General features: G+C 41.6%; 2 protein-coding genes and 1 long non-coding RNA gene across 4 annotated transcripts; 2 read left to right on the top strand and 1 right to left on the bottom strand.

Annotated features, from left to right (window-relative positions):
- Positions 1-6,091: 6,091 nt before the first annotated feature.
- LOC143289588 (large ribosomal subunit protein eL28-like) lies at positions 6,092-10,246 on the bottom strand. The gene is made up of 4 exons (XM_076598622.1): positions 10,103-10,246; positions 8,511-8,634; positions 7,977-8,095; positions 6,092-6,226 (listed from the first exon to the last, which is right to left on the bottom strand). Exons 1-4 carry the CDS (start codon positions 10,184-10,186, stop codon positions 6,143-6,145), a joined length of 411 nt encoding a protein of 136 aa, XP_076454737.1. The 5' UTR covers positions 10,187-10,246; the 3' UTR covers positions 6,092-6,142.
- Positions 10,247-11,032: 786 nt separating this feature from the next.
- Positions 11,033-18,951, top strand: LOC143289587 (uncharacterized). 2 transcript variants are annotated; one of them, XM_076598620.1, is made up of 6 exons: positions 11,033-11,058; positions 12,389-12,658; positions 13,385-13,488; positions 14,828-14,928; positions 17,157-17,480; positions 18,819-18,951. In XM_076598620.1, exons 2-6 carry the CDS (start codon positions 12,473-12,475, stop codon positions 18,938-18,940), a joined length of 837 nt encoding a protein of 278 aa, XP_076454735.1. In that variant the 5' UTR covers positions 11,033-11,058; positions 12,389-12,472; the 3' UTR covers positions 18,941-18,951. The 2 variants fall into 2 exon arrangements, with proteins under 2 accessions (XP_076454735.1, XP_076454736.1); XM_076598621.1 differs by lacking the exon at positions 11,033-11,058 and adding an exon at positions 11,059-11,158.
- A 7,026-nt stretch (positions 18,952-25,977) lies between these two features.
- On the top strand, positions 25,978-27,069 carry LOC143289992 (uncharacterized). Its single transcript, XR_013056307.1, has 2 exons — positions 25,978-26,115; positions 26,180-27,069. It is a non-coding gene; the product is annotated as an uncharacterized LOC143289992 (long non-coding RNA).
- The last annotated feature ends 817 nt before the right edge of the window (positions 27,070-27,886 follow it).

Genomic DNA, 27,886 nt, shown 5'->3' with positions numbered 1-27,886 from the left:
CTAACTCGTGAACTGGGGGACCTAATTCAGGTGAGGATCCCGGTCGCGGTATAAGTCGGTGGAGATAACGAGAAAAAGTGGAAGGAATGAGACAGTTAATGGGTGGGGGCTGGCGGGTGGCCGCGTGGGGAGGGGCAGTGCTGGGTGGGGCCCGGGGGGGCGGGGGGGGGGGGGGGGAGGGGAGTTAAAGGCACGAAGGAGGTGTTTTAGTTGACTGTGGTGTAGCTCTTACTATCGTGTGTGTGTGTGTGTGTGTGTGTGTGTGTGTGTGTGTGTGTGTGTGTGTGTGTGTGTCAGTGTGTGTGTGTGTGTGTGTGTGTGTGTGTGTGTGTGTGTGTGTGTGTGTGTATGTTTTCAGTGTCGCGTGCAGTGCGTTCGTGCGCGCGCACCTGTATGTGTTATAAGGAGGGGTGGTACTAGTATGTATGCATAAAGAAATTTTGGCGATTAAAACACACACACACACACACTGGCACACACACACACACACACGCACGCGCACGCACACACACGCACACACACACAGTACACACGCACGCACACACACACGCGCGCGCACGCACACACACACACACTCACACACACACACACACACACACACACACCCACACACAATGCCTGTGACTGACTGACTCTGTGCTATGTAGGTGGTATGAATGCATAAAGAAATTTTGGCGATTAAAACACACACACACACACACACACACACACACACACACACACACAAGGCTGACACACACATCTCACATTCTTCCCCCTTCCTGGGTGAATCTTAATTCTCAGTCACACTGAACTCAGCCCACAAAACACCCTTTATCTGTATTGGTAGAGATCAATGCAATCAGTACAACACAACAGACATGTTATTCGGTAAACAGTGTAGTACAGAAGAAATATCCGAGCATTACTTCGACGCTCTGTATATCTATTTCATTCATTATGACTGACGTTCATCTCACCGAGTTTTGCATCGTTGTCTTTTTTGTTCCCCGAGGGGGACACAACCTTTCACAATACAGTGGCGCTCTTTGCGAATCTCCTTGAGTCTGATTGGTATATTCATGTATGTCTCTCTCTCTCTCTCTCTCTCTCTCTTTGTCTGTCTCTTTCCTTCTTTCTCTCTCTGTCTGTCTGTCTGTCTGTCTGTCTCTCTCTCTCCGTATATATATACATATATATACACGCATATCAGTATACTATATATATATATATATATATACATACACACATATACTGATATATATATAATCTTGGTCAATCCCAAGTTCAAGTGTTTGTTGTTGTTTTTTAACTGGACACCGCACCATGACCTGTTCAAGGGCTCACTGGACCGTGAAGCAACTTATTCGATTATAGAATAAAATATTAAATCCAGGCCCAGATGTCTTCAGTTGTATTTTCATAATGGAATGGAGAACACCGACAAAAAAACAGTCTTGGTTATACACACACACACACACACACACACACACACACACACACACACACACACACACACACACACACACACTCCACGTCCATCATATACATTCTGCAGAAGTTTAAAGTCGTCACGGTGAAAGCAGCAATAGTAGTCACAGTGTAGCAGTAGCAGCGGCACAGTTATGGCAGCAGCAGTAGTAGTAGCGGAGAGCCGAGAGAGAGACAGAGACGGAGAGACAGACAGGGGTGGGGAGTGCGGGGAGGGGGGGGGGGGGGTAATTAGATGTCAAAGACCTTGTTACAATGACGGCGAGTGCGCCGGCGCCTGTAGGTGTATTTTTGGCTTCCACACCGGCAGTAAATCAAGAGTTACCCTCCTTACCCGACTCTTTGCTCATGATGTGGCTGCAACTCAGTTCTTCATTTTGCACACACACACACACACATCATCCCCTCTCCTTCAAAAAAAATTTTTTTTTTTTTTTTTTTTACCTCTAGTGTACATGAACAATGCTGCCGTCAATAACACACATAATTACTGTGAATGTTACTGAACTTTGTACGTACAGCACAAGAGCAGAGTTTTTAATAATACTTTTCATAGTGCAAACTCAGCAACACTTTTCAAGCCTGACCTTTGCAACAACCATCCATATATATATTTTTTTTTTCTCGGGCATGTTCCATCCTCTCTTTTCGACTCTGAAACGTGGGCCTGAAGACAATGGGGGGGTTCAAATTCTGTCAGTGCCCTGTAAAATTGGGCTTTTAACCCTTTCACCGCCAGTCAATTTAGAGTACAAAAATTCCCTTGTGGTATAAACACATAAAAGATAGTGGCTAAGAATAGCTGGGAATTCCCCCCTGCGATGTATAGAAAATATGGCCTATCCTACCCCTGAACATTAAGAGCAGTAGGTTCATGGATAACAGATCAATGAATGGTCACCTTTCAGTGACATGGGTCCTCTACCACGCCTGTGCATAAATGCGAGCTTGGCGGTGAAAGGGTTAAGGGCCAGAGACCGAATTTGCGTGTTGATCTACAAGGCCAGATCCACTTGTGTACGAATGAATGTGGCACGTGCAACCTGTGAATGTCGTGACTGAGACAGGCTGACATCATCACACGTGACATGGGACTTCATCAGTTCGTTCTTGATTCCGGCCTAGTCCGGAAGTCCGTGGCCAATGTATCATTCCGCAAATGGATGTCCAGCCAGAACTGAATTAATTAAGCTAATGCGTAGTGTTTGTTAATCTTTTATCTGCAGTCCGACGCACTCTAGTTCTCTTTCCCAAAGGAGGTCTACAGGAAATCCTGACTGCCAAACTCTGGCACTTACACTGGCTGCGGGTCAAACGTGAGTGTTCTGAAAAGCACAACATGCCCGCATGGTGATACATGTACATGTGAATGTTGTTGTTGTTGTTGGTGGTGGTGGTGGTGGTGTGTGTGTGTGTGTGTGTGTGTAAAAGAAAGTTAGTATTTCTTTCTATTTCGAGTTGATCTCTAAATTTATAGCTCGCCTTGACATTGCCAATAAGGAGCTGCTCAACACTTATTGGGAGTTGACAGGAAAGATGTATTGCATTGCAAAATCGTAAATGAAGTACAATTTCTGGACAAAACGTTTTTCTTTTATAATGCACAGACCTGCCCAAATAAGCAAATCAATAAAATTGAAACTTAGTAAATCTGACGAAGTTTTCATAGCCAAGTATATCGTCGTTAAAAAATGTTATGTACTGGATATATTTTAATCTGTAAATGTTCGTTTGCATGTGCACGTAAAAACTGTAGACAGCAAGAATATGTGCATGGCTTTTTTGTATTGTACAAATAAACAAGCACTTTTCAGTTCAGTTCCATTTCGTGAGTGGTGTCTCCAGAATGATTTTCATGACATGATGACTATCGTTTTGCATCTGCCATAATGTCCAATAACACACATAACAGTATATTGTATACCAACAGATGATGCCATCAGCGATGAAGCAAAGAAAACCATGTTTTGAGCTTTCTGAACAATGCCAAAGTGCAGATCACTTTCCTACAAATCTGATGATAGCAAGTTCTCTTGTGCTCGCGTTAAATCATCTCTTCCTCTGGCACTATTATGCAGGATTGTTTCTTGTTCGAAACTCGGTTGTTGGGTTTTTTTGCTTCATATGGTAGGACATGTAGTTGAATTAGATGGTCATGCAACAAGATGTGATGACTGTAGAATTATGAGCAAAGCCTCACATTTTTGTCTTCCTCCAATTTTGAGTCATCTGCTTCAGATACCATGTGTTTACAAAGATATGAGCAGAAAATACTGTGTGGGTAAGCAGGTTTGCCAAGAACATATATTTATCTGATTATAAGTTGCATCAACTGGAACACACACAAAAATAAATAAATAAAAAGAAAGATAAAAATATTCTTGGCTGGATCATCGTTTCAAAATGTCAGCTAATAAACATAAAATTGTGAATGCATATTTAATGTGTTCTACAGGTAGTTTGTGTGTGTGTGTGTGTGTGTGTGTGCTGCTACATGGCAGCTATAAAAAAAGGAGACAATTTCAAGGATTCGTTTTGCGTGTTCATTTTATTCCACAACTCTAGGAAGTCATGAAACACAGTTGATTTTTTTGGTTTTTTCTGTAATAAGTTCTAATGTTTTGAGGTGGGTGGATGAGGGTGCAGGTTGGCGTTCCATTTCAAAGCAGTTTACAATGTTTCATTAAAGACTAACTGCAGAATGAAAGAGAGTGACAGTGTGCAGGTGAAGCCAAACCAATGGCAATGTTGATCAGTTTGCTTCATTTGTGCACCTTTGCTGTAGTCTTCCACACTTGAGAAAAGAAGAGAAGAGAGTGTATGCATTTTTAATGCCTTGGCTTGTGGAGAGTTGACCTTATGGTAATGTGTCCGCCATGGAAGCAAGAAAATCTTCTTCCCCTACGCAAGGCCTTTAGTGGTCGTCTAGATGCTAGTCATTCGGATGAGATGGTATACTGAGGCCCCATTTGAGTGCGTAAAACTAAAAGAACCCACTACAATAGGGTTTTCTTTCCCTGAGCAAAATTCTGCATAAAATTCCTCGTAGGACAAAAATACACTTGCAGTCAGAAAGAAATACAATAAATGGGTGGTGCTACTGTAGCTTAACGCTGTCCCTGAGGAAAGTGAGCCCTGTGTTCAGTTCACAGAGAAAGATATGTTCTAACAGAAGAGTCAATACAGTACAATATGCTATGTGTGAGAACAGACTGAATTCTGTGTACAGTCACAACAGCATTAGAACACAATGCACACAAGTGTACGCTGAGGAGAAAGTATAGACCAGCACCCAGCATTTTACAAGTCATGAACAAAGTATGTATGTATGCATATGCGCATTGTGGGGGTTAAGGGATATTATCATGCCTAGAGTACCGTGAGCGCATGTTCAGTTATTTCAGCATCAGAGTGTTAATCCATTACAGGTAAGCATTTAAACGAATACTTCGACTACCACCATCAACAAATTCTGACCTCGAAGTGAACTCTAGTACGTAACAATTATCAACATTTCCTGCCTGATGCATGCAAGTATCTTCAACATGGGAAGGATCATAACTTTCATGCCGTCTCTGCTCTTTATCAGTAAGGATAGGAAACGTCTATTTTGCAACATGAAATCCCTCTTATTTCTTTGCTGTCCCACGGAGTCTTTCATTGCCATTTCCCCACCACCAATCATCCTGAACCTCCCTCCCACACACAACCATACCCAGACTCTCGCAGTACCCCAAATTCATCATCCCACAAGAGATAACAATGTTAGGCCACCATTAAGCCACACATCAGAGGAGACCCTACATTGCTGACTAATCACAACTGCTACGCCAACTGCCTAATCTGGTCCAGCTAATGCAGGACACTACCTAACCCCCTACTGACAATCATCACTTCAGTGACAATGTCAGATGACGATGATGACACTGATATTCACATTGTGCCCTTCCTCAGCCAGAGACCAAACTGTAAGCACTTTACAGAGCCATTTACAAAACAGGCTAGCTGCCTGGGTAGAGCCGACAAACATCTGCCTTTGGACGCTCATCACTTGTTTCCTGTGTCCTTCAGTCAGGTTTCAGTCATGCATATATACACGCACACACACAAACATGTAACCCAGAACACTGCTGTGTCAGAGTACAGCTGCCTTGTAAATGACAGCATGATGACCAGTGAGCTGCATACAGGCAAGCTGTTACTGTGCAAGCAGTGAGTTAAGCAGATTGTTGGAACAAGGATTAAGTTGCCAGAAAAACAGTATAAACATTGCCCGATGCACACACAAAAATTACACTGTCCCAGTCAAGCTGAAGGGCCTGGTCAGGGCCTAAACCATAAAATGTGTGTATCCATGAGCCATGACCACAAAGCAAACACTAATACTTGATAAGCTCTCTCAAATTCCAGCACACTCGATAAGCTCTCTCGAATTCCAACACACTCGATATGCTCTCTCAAATTCCAGCACACTCGATACGCTCTCTCATATTCCAGCACACAAGCTTGCAAACACACAAACACACACAGAAACATACACAAGCGCACTCACAATATGAGCACACTCAGAACACACACATAATCGTCACCCCAACATGCACACACAGACCACACCACTTGATACAATGACAGTCTATATTTATTCATCGCCAACGCATCAGCTGCTCAGAGTTCAGTCTTTCTTGGCGCGACCGGTCTTCCTGGGCACGACAGGGCGCTGACTCTTGATGATGGCAGCAGCACGGCGAACAGCAGCCTGCACCCACAGACACACAGTTTCAGTTTCGTGGCTTTAAAGCATACAGATTGATCGATCTATATCAGCATCAGCAGCTCAAAGAGGCGTCACTGCGTTCGGTAAAATCCATATACGCTACACCACATCTGCTAAACAGATGCCTGACCAGCAGCGTAACCCAACGCGCTTAGTCAGGCCTTGAGAAAAATAAATAAATAAAAATTAAAAATAAATAAATGAATTAAAAATAAATAAATTAATAAAAATAAATAATATTAAATAATAAAGTAAAAAATACATTAAAAAAAAAAAAAAATTTTTTTTTTTAAAATAGATAAATACATAAAAATACTACTACTACTATTTAAAAGGTGCAAAATCTTGATGAAGTCAACTCTAGGCACACACACACACATATGACAGACATATATTAGGAAAATGGTTGAAATAAAACAAAAACATAAAATGGGCCATGCTCAGCAAAACTGCGCCTGTGCCTCCACACACAGAACTGTCAAACAAGCATGCACATAAACATATACATCACTATGAAATATGATGCACCACCATGGTAGGTCGACCAATCTGTTGGCACATTTCTGAACTACATATCATAAATCTACACAACAAAGAAAACCCTACCTCTGACCAAAAAAATTCTAAAGACATAATCTAGTTCCATGTGTGATAATCTACAGTCTCACATCATGTCTCTCCACCTAAATTCTTCTGTTATAGTGATACCAACTCCCCGTCCCTCTAAAGTGTGCTGGGACTTGATCTACCACAAAAGGGGAAAGCAAACACAAGAATTCAACCTCACAAAATAAAACAAAAACCAATACCACCACTTAAGCAAGAATGCTGACACTGAGAAGCCATTTCCAAACACCAAAGGAATGGAAATAAACCCAACAAAATACAAAACAAAACACAAAAAAAAAAAGAAAAGAAAAAGAAAATGCCTTTAGTTTTTCAAAGGAAAATAGTTTCGCCTGTAATTCTACTCTAAGTATACACACTCATGGTTAGAACCAACCTCAGTTTTATTGTTTTTGGAACTGTTTAGTTGTCTTAGCAATTAAAACCAAGAACACCATTTCTTTTTCTACTTTTGCAAACTTCACCACTCACATCCCCTAGTCTCTATGCAATAGGGTTCTACTTGCTTGACAAACATGCACATGACTTTGAATGCTTTGGCTGTGCAATACATGGGTATGTCACACAGCATATGTATGTCGCTCTCATGTTCTCAAAGGGAAGTAATTATACCCAGTTTATAAAAAAACAAACTTTTATTGTTACTTCCCTCTTACTGAGTAAGTGCAGAAATGTACCAGTAATTGCCAGATGAACTCCATCTGGCGAATGGCAAGATTACTTGTGCTACCTCTTCACTCATTAAATCTTCTGACGATGAAAGTTATATCACATTTCAGCACATTTTGTGTGGTTTTTGTTGTAATTTTGAGTTCTTTCACAAAGTAAAAAAATCATTTTGTTCAGCAGGCTGAATTCTCTACTGTATATATCGACATTCTGATTCTAAACAGTATTTAAATCTACAAAAAGAAAAATCTATGCCAAAATGCTAAAATACACGTTTAAGAATAAAGTACTGACACTTACCAATATGAAACTGATCATCCATTCTCAGTATCCTGCAGTGCCTGTGGGCCAGAGCCAGCTAAAAGGTGGCAGGGCCAGAAATCTACACTGACTTATGCTCACAAGGATCCACACACAAAAAGCAAGTGGTACATACCATACTGAGGTCCTTCCTGTAGCCACTCTTCCTTGTGATGTTGCGGATGGCGCGGAAAGTGCGGCGAGAGTCACGCTTCAGCTCCACACGGTTGATGTTCTTGCCAGGCTTTCGGCTGCCTGTTTCAACATGAAGAACAAAGACAAGGGTCATGGAGAGCAACCTGCTTACAGATTTTTAATAATTTGCAACCATAATCGCAAAAGTAAATAAAACCACCGATTATAATTTGCAACATCATCAATGCATTTGTTAACAGTCCTAAAAAATAAGCAAATAGGAAATTCTTGGAAAGACCATTCATACATGCCTTGGAATGTAATATATGGTGAAACAATAAAAAAGAAAAAAAAGGGGGAAACTTTTTTTTTTTAAACGACAAACTGCGCAAATTCCACACTTTAACAACTTTAACAAAAAGTTTAACCATAACCACATAATTAAAAGAAAAAGAAAAGAAAATATCCCACAGTGCACACATGAATAAAACCATCTCAACTGAGATCAGTAAATGCATAAACAAAGACAACATACCAGTCACTTTCTTGGTGATGAGGACAACACCCTTGCCATCCTTGGCTGGCTCCACACCCACTGTGCGCTTCTGAACCAGGCCACTGAAGCGGAAGGAGTTGCGCCCCTTCAGGTTGTTAGGCTCCTGAAAGACAGCCAGCAAATGACAGTTAACACCACATCACAAGACAGTTCACAACTGCATGAAGTGCACATACATGTGTGTGAGAGACAGAAACAGACATTAGGGATAGACTTCTTTTTTTGACAGGTATTTGAAAAGCCCTCAGTCCCAGCATTATGTGCCACACCCTCCCTACAGTCCCTGAAGCAACCAGTAATTCTGGTGAAAACCTTTCAATTATCCATGCTGACTGAATAAATTTCCACTGCACACATACAGCATCTTTTCAGTGTAGAAAACTAAATTTTCACTTTTGTCATCATGTATTTTTCTCTTCTGAACTATGCAATCCAAGGTTGTGATATTCACTGTCATGTATTTGTCAAAACAAAAGAATTAATTTTAGATTTCAGGAAGACCAGATCTGACTCTTTACCACTTGTCATTAAAGACAAGCAAGTAAAGATCATCAGCGATTTTAAATTTCTCAGACTGATGATTTCCAACGATTTGAAATGGGAGAAAAATACGAAAAAAAAAAAAAAAAGTTTACAAAGCACAACGGTGCCTGTACTTTCTTCGAGCAGTCATTGAAAGTGTGTTAACCTTCACTATTACTGTTTGGTACAGAAACATTTCCAAGGCAGAAGTTGCAGCACTGAACAGAATCGTAAAAACTGCCACCAAGATTACCAGGGCTGATCTACCTTCTCTAGATGACATATATTATAAGCGGCTACTCAAAAAAGCAAAATCAATCAGCCAGGACGAATCACACCCAGCTTTTGGGATTTTGGGATGCTCCCCATCCGGACAATGGTACAGAAGTATATGGACAAAAATGACTTCGCCAATGGCTTTTCCCCCCCAAATCGGTCAATGCCTCATTTCTCGAACAAATCCAGTATGATTAAATAGAACTGAGCAATCTACAACCATCTACCCAAAGATCTAGTCATTAGCCCCATCCACATGTAATAAGCGGCTTTTGTTCAAACGTGTGTGTGTGTGTGTGAGCGCCTGCATGCGTGAGTGTGCACAAGTTTTTGTATTGATATGCATATGTATGTATCCGAATTTCTACCGTATCTGTGTCTATGTATAACTTTTTATTTATGTTATTACCTTTTTATGTACTATCTCCCCCCCCCCCCCCTAATATTCCTTGTGACCCCGGTACACTTGGTAATAAAGACATTCTATTCTATATATTGCCTTCCCATTTCAAATTCATTTTACCCTTTGTACATGTAAGAAACATTTTTTCAGAAATGTATAAATTCACTCCAGCATGAGGCACTGTGTGCAAAATATTTCTGAGAATAGTTACCTTGTTTGTAATCTCTCCACTTGACATATAACAACAATCTTTCTCCCATCTCTTTTTAAAATCAATAAAACATTAGTGGAGATTTTTGGTTTTATTTCTATCAAATTCTTTATGTTTAAAAGCCTGTATAAGGAATAAAGCAACCATCAAATCACTTACCAGAGTAAGGTTCTGTCTATTCCTCTTCAGCAGGAAAGAGGAACTGTTGCGCACAATGAGCCAAGACAGATCAGCAGAGGCCATGGTTCTTTTTTCTTTCTTTTTTTTTTTGTCTGTCAAATGAAAGGCAATCAATACATCAACACAGTCACCAGTTGTTACTTCATTTCCACAGTATTAGTTCACAGCAAATGATTTTATCAGGTCACAATCATAGCTGTTCAGGCAATTAATGTTAATTCTGTCTTGTTTTCTCATTTTAAGATTTAAAAGTGTCTACGGATAATAAATGCATAACAAGAAATCAAAATACAAGTGTTCCCCACGTAAAGTAGCTTCTGAACCATCATGACTCGTATCTGACAACTCTTTCAAAAGTTAATACACAAACCATACGATAAAACGTTTCAAGTAATAGGCATGCACTGTGTGTGAAAACCAGAATGAAACACGACATGTGCTCTTTCCACCATTTTCTTTTTCCGGCCCACATGCTAAGTTGCCAGCGCGAACTACTAAAATGTCATAAAATGTGACCATAACGACTCAAAATTTACAATACAACATATCCTAGAGTATACTAACTATCAACATAACAAAGGTTTGGGCTACTTTAACCATCAGATCCATCAAAAAAATTGTTTTTCAAGTACCTCGGTTTTGCCGCACGCCTTACCTTTTCACGTGTGAAATAGAGAGAGAAAACTGGACTTCCGGTGCAGGGGGTCCAAAAGAACTATTCCGCACTTTTCATTCCGGAAAAATATATAGGTATGTATACTGAGTTTGGTTTGGTTTCTGTTATATTCAAAATAATTTTTGTTCCACAATTCTACTATTTTAAAAATATAACCTTACCTTCTTTATTATTTTACACTTACCAGCCAATGACTTATGACAGGATGTTGAAGTCTTTTCTTTCGCAATCTCCCGGAAGCAAGCCTTGGATTCAGAAAGTAGGAAGGTTATTCTGCTATGTTTAAAGTGAGGTTTCGCAGCCTTGTTAAGATTTTTTCTTCCGGTTATTTTTCCATTATTTACGCTGCGCTCGTGTGTGTATGTATTAAGAATAATTGTTAATTTTCAAACACAAACTGTAACCATGTAAGCTTGGTCGAGTTGGTGTGATTTGTCTTCTCTCTTGTTTTCTTCACTCAACAAAGATGTTTGTTGGAGCCCAAATAATTTATTGGCAAGGAACACACCTTTCTTTCCAAATCATCCCTGATACATGCATACACGCCCACATCCTATTTTTAAGTATGTTCGCTTTGGAACGGTGAAAGTCGTTGACGATGTGTGAGAAAAAAGTTCATGTGTATGTTGTGTTAACAGCCATTGTTCATTTCCAACGTAAGCCTGACAAGATATCCGTGAATGTTTTCACAGTTTGGTGGAGAGGGTATGGTGAGATCTTAGTTTGACCGGCTTGATATTGCAAAAGCTTGACATCAAACTTTTGGATCACTTTTGCTGACAAGATCGTGAACATGAGAGGCTGCCAGACTCACTGATTGAAGGACTTTATGAATAACTTGACATGTTGATCGGTTGACTTTACATGTGTGCTTGTTAATAATCACAGTTTGACAGACTGGATTGACTAGCAAAACTTTTGTATTGTTGACGGACTTTCACAAATACATGCATGCACATTAAAAAGAAAAAAAAATAGGGGTGGATGGGTTGGACAGATTTTTGTTTGTTGTTAGAATGCACAAGAGTGACCATGCACACACACACACACACACACACACACACACACACACACACATTTCAAGATTCATTCATAAATGCATCACTTCTTCGTTTGTGGGCTGCAGCTCCCACATTCACTTGTATGTACGCAAGTGGGCTTTTATGTGTATGACTGTTTTTACCCTACTAAGTACTGTATAGGCAGCCATACTTCATTTTCGAGGATGTGCTTGCTGGGTATGTTCTTGTTTCCAGAACCCACCAAACACTGACATGGATTACAGGATCTTCAACATGCGTATTTGATCTTCGTCATGCATATACACATGAAAGGGGTTCAGGCACTAGCAGGTCTGCACATATGTTGACCTGGGAGATTGGAAAAATCTCCACCCTTTACCCACCAGGCACCGTTACTGAGGTTCAAACCCGGGACTCTCAGACAGAAAGTCCAACGCTTTACCACTGGGCTATTGCGCCTGTCAATGCATCACTTAAATGCGCTCACCATCATTACACTACTTTATGTACATGTACGTGTCTCTGCACATCTCAACATTTGTTTCTATATATCTCATTATCTGCCAGAGATTCCTGTACAAGATGGGTTCATATCAAACTGAAAGAGCAGCACACACAAAATAGCGGTCAGCGCTGAACGTCATCCCAAGCATGGGAGACCCAGCAGTGGAATCCAGTGATGGCCTCCCTCCAGCAGATCTTGCAGAGCCTCTGCCCTTGCTGGAAGTACTTGGTGAGCACTTGTACACCAAAGTCTCTGAGCTGCAGGGCACGCTTGGAGTGATGTTGGATGTCGCCAAACTCACGGGTGTTTTACTGGAACTTGGTGACAAGCAGGTCAGAAAAAGCAACTTTGTTTTTGTTTTTTTTAAAGTTTGCTTCTAGTTATAAGGTGCACTGGTGTTTAAATGAATATTATATGATGCACCCAGAGTTGCTGCAATGTACAACCTGATCTTGCTGTAATGAAGACATAAAACTCTCTCTCTCTCTCTCTCTCTCTCTCTCTCTCTCTATATATATATATATATATATATATATATGTGTGTGTGTGTGTGTGTGCAGAGAGAGAGAGAGAGAGATAGCCAAGTGACCATTCATGACAATGAACAATACAAGACCATTTTCAATTAGTGGCTGTTCCTTTACTTTACCTAACATGGATGGTACAAACAGTTATAAACTGATAGAATCTGATTATATGATATACACTGAAATGTTTAACATGTTTTGTTTGTTGTTTAACGTGTGAAATGTTTAACGTGTTTTGTGTTGGGTTGTTTGTTTTTTTGGGTGTTTTTTTTATTTATCTTTTTTTTTCTTTTCTTTTTTTTTTTTTTTTATTTTTTTATTTTATTTTTTTTTCATTTATTTATTTATTTTATTTATTTATTCTTTTTTTTTTTCTTTTTTTTCTTTTTTTTTCTCAAGGCCTGACAAAGCGCGTTGGGTTACGCTGCTGGTCAGGCATCTGCTTGGCAGATGTGGTGTAGCGTATATGGATTTGTCCAAACACAGTGACGCCTCCTTGAGCTACTGAAACTGAAACTGTTGTCGGGACAGGTGTTGAAGTTGCTGCAGGATGAAAAGCTGTTGCGTCGAGGTGTGGAGCGAGTGATGGAGTATGTGCCCAGTGTCAGCATCCCTGTCTCCACCCGCTCTCGCAGGTGAGCGGAGGTTTACTGGATTTATAAATAGTAAAGAGTGGTAACTCTCTCTCCATTCACGAGGTGCCCAACTGTAAGTCAGTGCTGCTTATGCGACTGTCTCAGCTAGCACACTGGTAAATAAAATTAAAAGGTACATTGGAACAAACCCAGACACTTTCTCAAAAAATGGAAGCACCGGGCTTTGTCCTTATACCGGTCATTTGATATTTTGATATGTGCATACAGCAGCAATGACAAAAGAATGGATTTATATTGTATTATACTGGATTGCATTGTTCTGTATTGTATTGCATTGCATTTTATTGTGTTGCATTGTATTGTTTTTCTTATTGCATTGCATTGTATTGTATTATATTACTCTTTTATCACAACAGATTTCTCTGTGTGAAATTTGCTCTCCTCAGGGAGAGCACGTCGCTGCAATAAAAGCGCCACCTTTTTCTTTTCCCTTTTCCTGCCTGCATATGTTTTTGCTTTCCTATGAAAATTCTACAGAATTTTGCCAGGGAGAAACCATTTATATGCCAAGGGTTATTTTACGTGTGCTGAGTGCATTCTGCACATGGTATCTCGGTTTATTGTCTCATCCGAATGACTAGCATCGGCCATCCAAACCACCACTGAAGGCCTTGTGGAGAGGGTGAAAATACCGGCCGTTCAGCCCACGCCATCCTTTCGTTTCCTTGTGGTGTAGCATGTATGGATTTGTCCAAATGCAGTGATGCCTTCTTGAAAACTGAGCTGAACTTTTATAAAACCAGACCACGAAGTCAGTATGTTCAGACTATATCACAACTTTCGAAATAGTTGCAAGCCTTTACCCCCCCCCCCCCCCCCACCTCCTCCCTCCCGGACCCCCACCCTCCCCACCCCCACTCCTGGCGACCTGTTTACCATCTATGTCCTGCTTGTTTGTGATGTATTTATTACATTATGTTTGTGGTGTGTTGTGTGTGCATTCATATAATGTATTTGAGTGTGTATATAATTTGTGTGCACATACATGCATTTTGTCTATGTGCGTATGCATGCGTGTGGGTGAGAATATATATTTTTCTGGAACATTTTGTTTTGTCTGCATTACATCTTTTTAAAAATACTTTTATGATGCTTTTTGACCTCAGTTGACAACCACCATGAATTTTCCAGCGCTATCTATCTACAAACTTTTGACAATGAATCAACTGTAGCCATAGCAGTGGAAATTAGAGAGGTCAACATGAGAACAAGGTGTGAGAGATTTTAAAATCTTTTTTTTATAGCGCTGTATTCTGTGCTTCCCTCAGAAGATTTTGTGATGTGTGAGAATGACTATGCTGTGTGTTTGTGTTAACAGCAAGGGGGGGGATAGAGGGGGGAAAATTGACGCTGACCTGCAAGAACACCTGTACAGCCAGGTGTGTCATCTGGAACCTGAACTGGCTGCCCACATTACAGGTGCCCTTCCTTTCTTTGGTTTTCATAGCGTGCCTGTGTTTTTGCTGTGTGAAGGCAGTGTGTATTTTACAGTTATGTTTCCCTTCGTGTTAGTTGGTATCCCTTCTGAAAATGAAGCCGGTGTCAGATATTCATTCATGCACAGATGCACATGCGCACGCTTGCACACATGGACCACAGATACGCACACCTGCGCACACACCAGTACACACAGCTACTACACACAGCAACACACGCACAGCTACACACACACACACACACACACACACACACACACACACACACAGCTACACACACACACACACACACACACACACACACACACACACACACACACACACACACACACACAGCTACACACAGACACACACACACACACACATGGGGACTGATGTTAATCATTAGATTTTGATACACATAGACAGAGTTTCTTATAAATACAGTCGCTAAAAGGTTGCTTTCACGAAACAAGAACAAACAACAGCAAGAACAGTTTAAGACATGAATAGAAAATGTGGAGGTTGGGGACAGCAGAGGGGGAGTTGCGGAGAAGGATTGTATTCACACATGGTAAGTATAAAAGTGTCTAGAGTCGTGCATGTTTCTAGTCAGTCCCCCATGGTTTCATCACGAGCATGAATTATTACATAGTTTGAAGAAAAAAAAGGTTGGGATGGGATTCATAATAATAATAATAATAATAATAATAATGTATTTATATAGCGCTGAATCTTGTGCATAGACAAATCTAAGCGCTTTCGCACCAGTCATTCTCACGCACGCATAACCCTAAAACTGGAGAAACTGAAGACAAGGAAGAGGCAGGGAAGGGAGGCTATTTTGGGAAGAGGTGGGTTTTAAGGCCAGACTTGAAAGAGCTGAGGTTGGAGACTTGACGAAGCGAAAGAGGAAGTTCATTCCAATTGCAAGGTCCAGAGACAGAGAAAGAACGGCAGCCAACAGTCGAGAGTTTGAATCTGGGTATTCGTAAATGGAGTGGATCCGAAGCCGATCGTAGTGAGCGAGATGGAGTGTAGAGGTGAAGGCAGCCACAGAGATAGGAAGGGGCTGATTTGTGATGCATGCTCAACACCCAACAAGACTGACAGGAGGGTTATGTCAATATTCTTAAAAGAAAGAAAAGAAAAAAATATCAAGTATGAGTGTGCACAGGAGAGGGGAAGGACGGAGGGAAGGAAAGAGAACTGTGTATGTAGTATCTCACTTCTTTTACTTTTGTACTGTTAATATGTATCACCCAAAAGGCTCTTCTATGGCGAGCTGCAACAAGGGAAGAGATCACACGGAGGTCAGGAGAAGCGCTTCAGAGATACTCTGAAAGTCCCTCTGAAAGCATTTGATATCAACCTTGACTCCTGGGAGGAATCTGCAGTGGACCGTGACAAATGGCGCACTGCTGTGCACAAAGGCGCCAAGTTGTGCGAGGCCAACAGGACTGCTGCAGCTGTTCAGAAGAGGCAGGCCAGAAAGTCACTGGCAAACAAGCTCCCTGACAATGATATGCCTGTCTTTGTCTGCCCCAACTGTCCGCGAACATTTCGTGCGCAGATTGGACTTTTCAGCCATCTGCGCATTCACAGATAGATTCATGAGCATCCCCCACCACCACCCTCCCCCCATCCCCCAGCTGGATGACAACGATGGTCATCATCAATCTCGATGGACACACACCCACCCCACCCCATGTATCACCCAGTCCTTTGAATGAATGCATATAGGGGGGGGGGGGTGGGGGGGGGGGTAACAGTGTGTTAACTTAATCCTTTTGTTTCCTTGATGATTTTTTACAAAATTTTGTTCCATGTGATTGTGTTTCTAAAATAAAAACCACCCTGAAAACAAAACCAAAAAAAAAAGTTACAAAGATTAGGGTTGTATTGATTTACTATTCTGTAAAATGGAAATGATTAAAGTTAGAATAATTATTATTATGATGATAATAACAATAATGATAATGACAATAATAATCATAACATGACAATTTTGAAAAAATACTACTGGCACTGCTAATTATGTTGATGATAATGATGATGATGATGATGGTAACAACACTAATTTATATAGCTTCTGCTATGACTGCTACTGGGTTTACTACTACAGCTACTGGTTATGACAATGTTGAAACAACCCATCACATCCATAACCACAACCCCCAACAACAACAACACAGCAGCATCAACCACTCTCTGCTGCCTGACTTTTTCCAGGAATGTTGCTGGAGCTCCCAGCAACACAAGTGAAGTCTCTCCTGGAATCCGCCACCCGGCTGACTCGGGCGGTCAGCCACGCCAAAGCGGCCTACCTCTCTCACAGCCAGACACGCCAGAAAAACTCCCCTCCTGCTCACGGTCACTGCGAGTTGGACTCCGATTGGAGTCAAAGGTTGGCGGCTGGTGGCCGGACGGAAGCACAAAAGCATGAGGAAGATGTGGAGGAGGGGGAGAAGGAGGAGGGGGAGCTGGAAGAGATGGGGGAGAGAGTGTACACTGAAGCGGAGAGGCTGTACCCAGGCTGTGCGGCTAAACTCACAGGTGAGTTCCTTGTGTCAGTGCGAGAACCTGTTGGTGAAGGGCTCTTTCCTCTTTGCTGCTCCTCATTATCTGGAACAACCTTCCACCACATCATATCCGTTCATCTGGCTCTGTCTCGGCCTTCTGCTCTTCACTGTTTGTGATGCAATTCTTAACTCTCTCCATACGAACGGCGAAAGAGACGACGTTAACAGCGTTTCACCCCAATTACCATCATCAAAATATTGCAATCGGAAGGCTCTTATACTGAAGATGTAAATGTTGACAAAGAAAACCACAATTCTGACGACGGAAGCTAAAGGTTGGGTCATTCAGACACCCACTGGACATCCGAGGGGTCTGTGTAGAGGAGAAGAGAGGACTGGCCGTACTGAGTGAGTTAACAGTCATAGTGATTCAATTTGTACTGCACCCTTTCTCATCAGGATTTGCGAAAGTGGACTAAAATTAAAAAAGAAAGTGATTGTTATTGTTGCTGATGTTGTTGGGGTTTTTTTTTTATAGTGGACTTAAAAGATGAAGTAATTTTTATTACTGCTGTTATTTCATTTAATTTTTAGTTACATATTTATTATTCATGGTTACTACTCAAGGTGGCAGAATGATAAATGAATGCATGAATGATACGGATATTTATATAGCGCCTATCCTCGGTCGGAGACCAAGCTCTAAGTGATTTACAAACACGGTCATTTGCACAACAGGCTGCCTACCTGGGTAGAGCCGACTGACGGCTGCCATTGGGCGCTCATCATTTGTTTCCTGTGTCATTCAGTCAGATTTCGGGCACACGCACACATACACACTCAGACAGTCATGTAACTTTTTATGTGTATGACTGTTTTGTTTAAGATGCTTACCTGCTGATACAGTGTCCATGGGGGTGTGGGTTCGAATCCCGGGCTCACCCTTTCTCCCAAGTTTGACTCAGAAATCAGAGTGAGCATCTTGTCATTTGGATGAGACAATGAATTGAGGCCCTGTGTGCAGCACACACATGGCGTACTGAAAGAGAACCCATGGCAACGTAAGTGTTGACCTCTGTGGTGTGAAATTCTGTAGAAGAAATCCACTCTGATGGGTACACAATGCATGCACTCAAGGCCTGACAAAACGCATTGGGTTGTGCTACTGGTCAGGCATCTGCCTAGCAGATGTGGTGTATCATGTATGGGTTTGTCCAAACACAGTGATGCCTCCTTGAGAAACTGAAACCAAACTTTGAACAGGAGTCTTCTCTTACTTTTGCTGCTGCTGCTACTACTTCTAGCAGACGTGGTGTAGCGTATATGGATTTGTTCAAACACTGAAACTGAAACTACTGACGTGTGTTTTCAGGGATGGTGCTGGACATGGGACAGAAGAGAGTGAAGACTTTGCTGCAGGACCAGTCCCAGCTGCACAGAGTCCTCCACATGGCCTTTTCCTCTCTGTCACCCGCCCAGCAGTCACACTCTTAACTCTTTCACCGCCAAGCTTCTGTGTTAAAAACAAAAACCACTCCCCAATGCCAATTATTTTAGATACCATATTATTATTAGTAGTAGTAGTATTTTTAAGTTTTTTTGTTTTGTTTTTTAATTTTTTTTTAAGATTTTTTTTTTTTTTTTTTTTTTCGTTGGGTAACGCTGCTGGTCAGGCATCTGCTTGGCAGATGTGGTGTAGCGTATATGGATTTGACCGAACGCAGTGACGCTTCCTTGAGCTACTGATACTGTTACTGATTCTGTCACAGGCTTCAGTTCACTTCAAAACAACACCACAACAGACTTGTTTGCTTCAGACTAGGTCATGGAAACAGGCTGATGCTGTCCAGCTTTGTAACAATGTGAAAATCGGTCCTTTTGACGCGGCTCCCTGGATGTCGACTAAAGTCGCCTGTGGTGGTGAAAGAGTTAATGGACCTCAGCCTGGAGTAGCTCGTTGAACAGTATCAGCATGATAGCTGTATCCGACTATATGGATGTGAGACATGGACACCGATGGCAGAAACAGAAAGAAGAATCCAAGCATTTGAAACCAAGTGCTTGAGGAGACTACTACACATCTCCTACAAGGAGCACAAGACCAGTGACTATGTGCGGAACCTGGTCAGCAACCCTGTTGGGCCCCAAGAACCACTGCTGGCGACTGTCAAACGACAGAAAATGGTATGGTTTGGCCACGTCATACGACATAACACCCTCTCCAAAACCATCCTGCAAGGGACTGTAGAGGGAGGGTGCAGACAGGGGTGGCAGAGAAAGAGCTGGTCCGACAACGTCAAAGAATGGACCAAAATGACGATGCCAGATCTCCTCAGGACAGCTGCCAACAGAACGGCGTGGCGAGCTATGACATCTTCCTCATGTCCCCCCAACGACCCCAGCGGTCGAGGGAATGAGTGAGTGAGTGAGTGAGCTGTATCCGACTATATCAGTATGATAGTCAGCTGTGTCCAACTATGACCACCAGAACAGTGCAGTATCAGTATGACAGTTCAGCTGTGTCCAACTATGACCATCAGAACAGTGCAGTATCAGTATGACAGTTCAGCTGTGTCCAGCTATGACCATCAGAACAGTGCAGTATCAGTATGACAGTTCAGCTGTGTCCAACTATGACCACCAGAACAGTGCAGTATCAGTATGACAGTTCAGCTGTGTCCAACTATGACCATCAGAACAGCAGAGTAGGCAGTTGCTGTCTTGGCCATCTGGGCTAGAATTTGATTAGAGTGGGGAGTGTTTTGTCCGAGTTACATCCCCACTCTCTTGGCCACTTTAGGATATTTGGTGTTGGGATGGTCCCCAAAGGCCAACTGGCCTCCAAGGCTGCAGTACTAAGAGCTAGTGCAGTCTTTCCTCCTAGTCTGAGAGTCATAGTCCTTCACATAAGGATAAGCTGAAAATGAATTCATTCTCATTGCGGTGGGGAAAACATTGAACATTCAGCTCTCACTTTGTATTAGTACAGTGCTGTAAACTGGGCCGTGTGATTATTTTCTTGGCCGCCACTAGACCTTGAGTTGTGGTCTGAATGCTAGACATTGGGATGAGATGATAAACTCAGGTTCCGTGTGTAGCATGCACTTTGTGCATGTAAAAGAACCCTTGGCAACAAAAGGGTTTTCCCTGGCCAAATGTTGTAGACAAAACCACAGTGATAGGAAGACAAGTACACTTGCAGGCAAAAAAAAAAAAAAGAAAAGAAAAGAAAGGGTGGTGTAACGTGTGACATGTGCATTGCCTAAAAGGACAAGAACCAACAGCAGTGGTTGTACACACAGCAGAGGAAGGAAAGTACAGGCAGAGTTGTGTTGTGATAATGCACTCCATCACAAGGAAAAGCAATGGCGTTCCAAAAAGGAAAACCTTTGGTGATGGTGAGACCAAAGTGCCACACGGCCACACCAAACACTTTAACCCACAGCCTAACGCAGTGACTACCAGTCATCGGGGTTCACCAGTGATCAGAGTTTGAGGTTCCGCGTGTCCTTGGGGAAAGGCACTGTACCAGGCCAGGGAATTGTCCAGGAAGAGTTTCCTCAGAAAATCGGCCAGGGTCGACGGGCGCAATAGCCGAATGGTTAAAGCGTTGGACTTTCAATCTGAGGGTCCCGGGTTCGAATCACGGTGACGGCGCCTGGTGGGTAAAGGGTGGAGATTTTTACGATCTCCCAGGTCAACATATTTGCAGACCTGCTAGTGCCTGAACCCCCTTCGTGTGTATATGCAAGCAGAAGATCAAATACGCACGTTAAAGATCCTGTAATCCGTGTCAGTGTTCGGTGGGTTATGGAAACAAGAACATACCCAGCATGCACACCCCTGAAAACGGAGTACGGCTGCCTACATGGCGGGGTAAAAACGGTCATACACGTAAAAGCCCACTCGTGTGCGTACGAGTGAACGTGGGAGTTGCAGCCCACGAACGAAGAAGAAGAAAGAAGGAAGGTACCCGACTTCAGCTACAACACCAAGAGAAGAGAAAGGACTCCACCTTTCTGTGCCGAGCCCAAGACACAATGGATATGAAATCAATGCATCAGTTGGCCGTAAAAAGCTATGGGATTTTTTTTTAACCTGTTTTGAACCAAGTGACTCTGCCCTCAGGGTCCAGTTTCCACATTCCTAACCTCCACCCAACCCTATTGTGGTGAAAGTGATGTGTTAAAATGTTCACTTTTCAAGATGTTTTAACAGTACTGAAACTTAGGCAGCTTTGAAGTTGGATGTCTAAAAAGTACAACCGTTCAGTACATCCTAGGAAAGAGTTGTTGCTTTATTGTTTGATCAATGTTCAGGAAACTACAGGTAAATGTTGTCCATCATCTCCAGATGATCTCAGTGATGCTGATTCATGACCTTTTGTTTCTCCTGTCCGGTCTGGTGAAGTATGCATGTTAAAATCACAGGATGGGTTGTGGCTTGAATGCCACACAATCTGTAGTGACAAAATAGTTGTCAATACAATTTAGATATTAAAAAAAAATCCACTGTATTTCTCCTGTGGAGGACCTAGAAAAACGCTGAACACCCTTTCAGAGTTTTTCTGGGGTTTTTTTGTTTGTTTTTTTGTAACTTGTGTATATATATTTTTCCTGTTGTGTTTACTTCACAAGTTCAGAGGTAACTTAACAAGTGTGGCTATGGTTTTACCCATTACAGAGTTTATGGGGTTGTTTTTTTTTACGACTCACTGTTCTGTGACATTCTCAGTGATGTGATCATGAACTGTATGTGTGTGCCTCCATTCCTCATGTACTGTTAGTGTTATATATACATACATGTATGTATGTATATATATATATATAGAGAGAGAGAGAGAGAGAGAGAACAACTTCAGTCTTTCCATGTCTTTTAAAACTTGTGGTTATAATTCAGTAAATTTTCACTGAGTACAGCTTCCTCAGGCGGGGGCACCCTAGTCTACCACAAGATTTCAAGACAGGAAAAGACTGCTGTTGTTTTTAGTTGTTACATTTTACTGTTTGCGGTACTTACCTCAGTTTAACCTACATGGAGTGGAACCCAGGACTCCAAGATAGTGTGATCATTTTGTAGGTATATGTGCATGTGTGTGTGTGTCACTGTGTGTGTGTGTGTGTCACTGTGTGTGTGTCACTGCGTGTGTGTGTGTGTCACTGTGTGTGTGTGTCACTGTGTGTGTGTGTGTCACTGTGTGTGTGTCACTGCGTGTGTGTGTGTGTCACTGTGTGTGTGTCACTGCGTGTGTGTGTGTCACTGTGTGTGTGTGTCACTGTGTGTGTGTGTCACTGTGTGTGTGTCACTGTGTGTGTGTGTCACTGCGTGTGTGTCACTGTGTGTGTGTCACTGCGTGTGTGTGTCACTGCGTGTGTGTGTCACTGTGTGTGTGTGTCACTGTGTGTGTGTGTCACTGTGTGTGTGTCACTGTGTGTGTGTGTCAGTGTGTGTGTCACTGTGTGTGTGTCACTGTGTGTGTGTGTCACTGTGTGTGTGTCACTGCGTGTGTGTGTCACTGCGTGTGTGTCACTGTGTGTGTGTAACTGTGTGTGTGTGTCACTGTGTGTGTGTGTCACTGTGTGTGTGTCACTGCGTGTGTGTGTCACTGTGTGTGTGTCACTGTGTGTGTGTGTCACTGCGTGTGTGTCACTGTGTGTGTGTCACTGCGTGTGTGTGTCACTGTGTGTGTGTGTCACTGTGTGTGTGTCACTGTGTGTGTGTCACTGTGTGTGTGTGTCACTGTGTGTGTGTCACTGTGTGTGTGTGTCACTGTGTGTGTGTGTCACTGTGTGTGTGTGTGTCACTGTGTGTGTGTCACTGTGTCACTGTGTGTGTGTGTGTGTGTGTGTTTGTGTCACTGTGTGTGTGTATACTGACTGGAACTATTGTTTCAATGTGGAACTATACCTGGATCTAAACTTTCAGTGTATGTTGTATTTTCTCACATGAGCGTTGTGCATGTATGTGGGCATGTTTGTTGTTAATTTATCTGTTTATTTATTTTAATTACTTTCTTTTTTTTACTGATTATTTTTTCTTCCACTGGCTGTGCACTATGCAAGTAAAACTCATCAACAATGTTCTGTCTGTCTCTTTGTTTCCTGGTATAATCCCCAGCTGAACCTTGGTGGAGTGAGGTCAGTGAGGCATTTACTGCTTCTTCAGTTCTTTCTAAGTGCTGCTTCAGTTTCAGTTTCAGTAGCTCAAGGAGGCGCCACTGCGTTCTGACAAATTCATATATGCTACTCCACATCTGCCAAGCAGATGCCTGACCAGCAGCGTAACCCAACACGCTTGGTCAGGCCTTGAAAAAAAAAGAAGAAAAAAAAAGAGGGTGAATAAATGATAGATACATACAAAAAAAAAAAGGAACTACTACTACTAATAATAATATGTATAACGCGCAAAAACTTGATGAAGTCAACTATAAGCGTACATAAATAAATAAATAAATAAATAAAACACAAATAAGATTGAAGTGTCTGGTTGTCAAGTGCTGCTCAAAGCAAAAGTAATGCAATCCTAAGAGAGAGAAGTTCAAATAAAGAATGGTGACTGAAAACCTGACCTTTCAGTTCAATCTTATCCCACACAACCTGACAGTTTAATCTAATCCCTGACCTTTCAGTTCAATCTGATCCCATACAACGTGACCTTTCAGTTCAATCTGATCCCACACAACCTGACCTTTCAGTTCAATCTGATCCCACACAACCTGACAGTTTAATCTAATCCCTGACCTTTCAGTTCAATCTTTTCTCACACAACCTCACCTTTCAGTTCAATCTTTTCCCACACAACGTGACCTTTCAGTTCAATCTGATCCCACACAACGTGACCTTCAGTTCAATCTGATCTCACACAACGTGACCTTCAGTTCAATCTTTTCCCACACAACCTGACAGTTTAATCTAATCCCTGACCTTTCAGTTCAATCTGATCCCACACAACGTGACCTTTCAGTTCAATCTGATCCCACACAACGTGACCTTTCAGTTCAATCTGATCTCACACAACGTGACCTTCAGTTCAATCTTTTACCACACAACCTTTCAGTTCAATCTGATCCCACACAATGTGACCTTTCAGTTCAATCTGATCCCACACAACCTGACCTTTCAGTTCAATCTGATCCCACACAACCTGACCTTTCAGTTCAATCTTACAGTTTAATGTAATCCCTGACCTTTCAGTTCAATCTTTTCTCACACAACCTCACCTTTCAGTTCAATCTTTTCCCACACAACCTGACCTTTCAGTTCAATCTGATCCCAGCAAGGTGAAAACAGCTTAACTGACATGCATTTTCATCACCAGCAGTCAAGGGGTTAAATGTGTGTTTTAGATTTGAATGAATAAATGATTTAGACACTTATATAGCGCCTATCCTCTGTCGGAGAAGCTGCGATACGTAGACTAGAAATGAGTGTGTGGAGGAGGGAGGTAGAGGAGGTGCAGGGTAATGTGTGTGGTGTGTGTGTGTGTGTGTGTGTGTGTGTTGGAGCTTGTGTACGTTTATATGTATTTGACTGTGCTTTCATATCTGTGAAACTGCACGTTTGGTGCATATCTGTTATGCATGTTTGGCTGTATGTGAGAATGTGTGTCTTCATATTTTACATTTATTTGCTTATTTACCATCATTGTTGTCTTATGTATTTATTTATTTATTATTATTATTAATTTATTATTATTATTACTACTACCTTTTTTATAGTATAATTATTATTTATTTATTTATGTAAGCGTATCTATTATTCATTCACCTTTTTTTTTTCTCAAGGCCTGACTAAGCGCGTTGGGTTACGCTGCTGGTCAGGCATCTGCTTGGCAGATGTGGTGTAGCGTATATGGATTTGTCCGAACGCAGTGACGCCTCCTTGAGCTACTGAAACTGAAACTGTCGGAGACCAAGCTCTAAGCGCTTTACAAACACGAAGTCATTTGTACAACAGGCTGCCTACCTGGGTAGATCTGACTGATAAGCATCAACAAGAAGATGATGATGTGACTGATGGCTGCCATTGGGTGCACATCAATCGTTTCCTGTGTCATTCGGTCACGGTATACACACTCAGACATGTAACATTTTACGTGTGTGACTGTTTCTCTCTCTTATCTTCCCATATCTCTCTTACCTTTCCTCATGTCCTGCATATTTCATGCAGCTCATGCATGGTGCATGGATACGCATACGTTCATTCTGCCATCAAATAAAAACACATGATGAAGAGCAGTTCCCCGTTCATTTCTTTACCATGGCATGTTAACACTCATATCAAGCTTCCCACACACTTTCCAACACTGCACATTATACTGTGATAAGAACGACAAAACACACACACAAAAAGCAAAATCACTGTCAACAAAATCAAATGAAGAACAAAGGAAACAATGTTGCCCTTTTCATCACAGAAAGCATGGCAATGTTTACTCTAAATAATTTTCTGTGTGTCCTTACATCTAACAGAGTGTGCGTGCGTGAGAGTGTGTGCGTATGTGAGCGTAAGTACAGTCAGATTGTGCGGGTAGATGTGTATGCTTGTGTGTTAGTCTGTTACGCTAATTACTTCACTGGTTGAGTGTGCGAGTGTTTATTATGCTAATAATGTCCATGGTTATGTGTGTTTTAGTCTATTAAACTAATAATTTCAATGATTTGTGTGTGTGTGTGTACTACTCATGTCCATGCTTGTGTGTGTGTTAGTCTTTTAACACTAGTGAAGAGTCGAGGTAACATTCTCATGACAATGTGCGTTTGACAAAAACAGTTGAAATATCTTTGCCTTCCAGTGTATTGCCTCCCAATGTATCAAACTGTCTTCTTTTCTTTATCACATATGTGCATTCTTTCATTCTAAGCACGCAACTTTTGTTTCTGATTGGGAAAAAACAACAACTTTTAACAATCAAAATAACATTTAACACGAAAGGAATGAACTCTTGATTCAGTTTGGACACACGACAGACTTCCATAAATTACTTCAATTGAAAACAAAATCAAAAAACGATAATTCTGTGAATGTTTTTCACACCTTTTTCAAATGACTGATACGATAATCATTCCACAAACATTCTCCTCCAAGAAACTGGCCACACATGAAACTACGAGGCACCATCCAAGAAACAAACAAACGTAGCAAATATTGTGGTGAGAAAGTTGTGCTGCATCATCCCACTAACACTCTTGACCAACAAGCACTGCTGGCTGTGTCACAACTACAGCATTGATATTCAATCACAAAACAACAGGCGCAACAGCCGAGGGGTTAAAGCGTTGGACTTTCAATCTGAAGGTTCCTGGTTGGAATCTCTGTAATGGCACCTGGTGCGTAAAGGGTGGAGATTTTTCCGATCACCCAGGTCAACATATGTGCAGACCTGCTTGTGCCTGAAACCCCTTCACGTGTATACACAAGCAGAAGATGGTCATTCACGCAAAAGCCCAGTTGTGTACATGCAAGTGAACGTGGGAGTTGCAGCCCACGAATGAAGAAGAAGAAAAAGAAAAATCACAAGACAGCCGGCTCTATTATAAACATAAAGACATGACTGTAGCACAATGTCTAACAACACATACAAACATGCACACACGCACGCACACGCACACACACACAAAAACAACAAAACCACACACACACACACACACACAAAAACAACAAAACCACACACACACACACACACACAAAATGTGATCACAAACAGAAATGCAGTGAATCCAAGCCCCAACGTTAGCACTTATTTTCATTCACATTCTTTGCATGTGTTTAAGCTGTGACGTGTTGAAGATGATGCAGCAGTCAAAACCTGGAAGGAATGACAAAGAACTGATGTTGGAAAAATCATTGTTTGAAAAAAAAAAAGAAAAAAAGGTTGTTTAAAACACTATTCTAATGCACAACATTATCACAAAGTCTAAAGTGTTCTGCTGTATTATAAATCAGGATAGTTATACCACTTGTTACATGTCATACATCATTGCCTACATTGTTATACATTTTGTACGAGAGATACCTGTGTGAAATGAAGTAAAATCCATACAGGTTGGGAACTGTATCGTACAACACTTGTGTTTAACTTGCACTTTTTCCCCCTCATACTTTAGGATATGTTTTCATATGCACCTAGCCTCACAAGGAAAAAAAAACACACACACACAAAAAGGTTGGAGAAAAAAGGGGAAAAATAGAACTAAAAAAAGGGGGAAGTTGTGGACATGGTTCTGACAAAAACAACAACAAAATGTCTCCCAGTGAAAACTTCTGTCCTCTTTCAGAGAGTGGTGCTATTTTACCTTGTTATGTTGGCGATTTTTAAATGACACAGTTAAACTTTGATATTAAATCAAATATTCTGTACAACACATTTATATATTTCCACTTCCACATATCGGGAATGTTAAAACCACCCCCATCCCCACCCCCCCACAAAAAAGACAAT

Source organism: Babylonia areolata, chromosome 14 (genome assembly GCF_041734735.1).
Source record: "Babylonia areolata isolate BAREFJ2019XMU chromosome 14, ASM4173473v1, whole genome shotgun sequence".
Classification (NCBI taxonomy): domain Eukaryota; kingdom Metazoa; phylum Mollusca; class Gastropoda; order Neogastropoda; family Buccinidae; genus Babylonia; species Babylonia areolata.
Note: the sequence above shows the minus strand (reverse complement) of the source record. Positions and strands in the feature narration are given on the sequence as shown.

Excerpts from the sequence above, each read along its gene's own strand:
- LOC143289588 (XM_076598622.1), bottom strand. The coding sequence starts at position 10,186 with ATGGCCTCTGCTGATCTGTCTTGGCTCATTGTGCGCAACAGTTCCTCT. Across the intron at positions 8,096-8,510 it reads CATCACCAAGAAAGTGACTG|GCAGCCGAAAGCCTGGCAAG; the intron begins GTATGTTGTCTT and ends ATGTTGAAACAG. Across the intron at positions 6,227-7,976 it reads ACAGGAAGGACCTCAGTATG|GCTGCTGTTCGCCGTGCTGC; the intron begins GTATGTACCACT and ends CTGTGGGTGCAG.
- LOC143289587 (XM_076598620.1), top strand. The coding sequence starts at position 12,473 with ATGGGAGACCCAGCAGTGGAATCCAGTGATGGCCTCCCTCCAGCAGAT. Across the intron at positions 14,929-17,156 it reads ACTGGCTGCCCACATTACAG|GAATGTTGCTGGAGCTCCCA; the intron begins GTGCCCTTCCTT and ends GACTTTTTCCAG. Across the intron at positions 17,481-18,818 it reads CTGTGCGGCTAAACTCACAG|GGATGGTGCTGGACATGGGA; the intron begins GTGAGTTCCTTG and ends GTGTGTTTTCAG.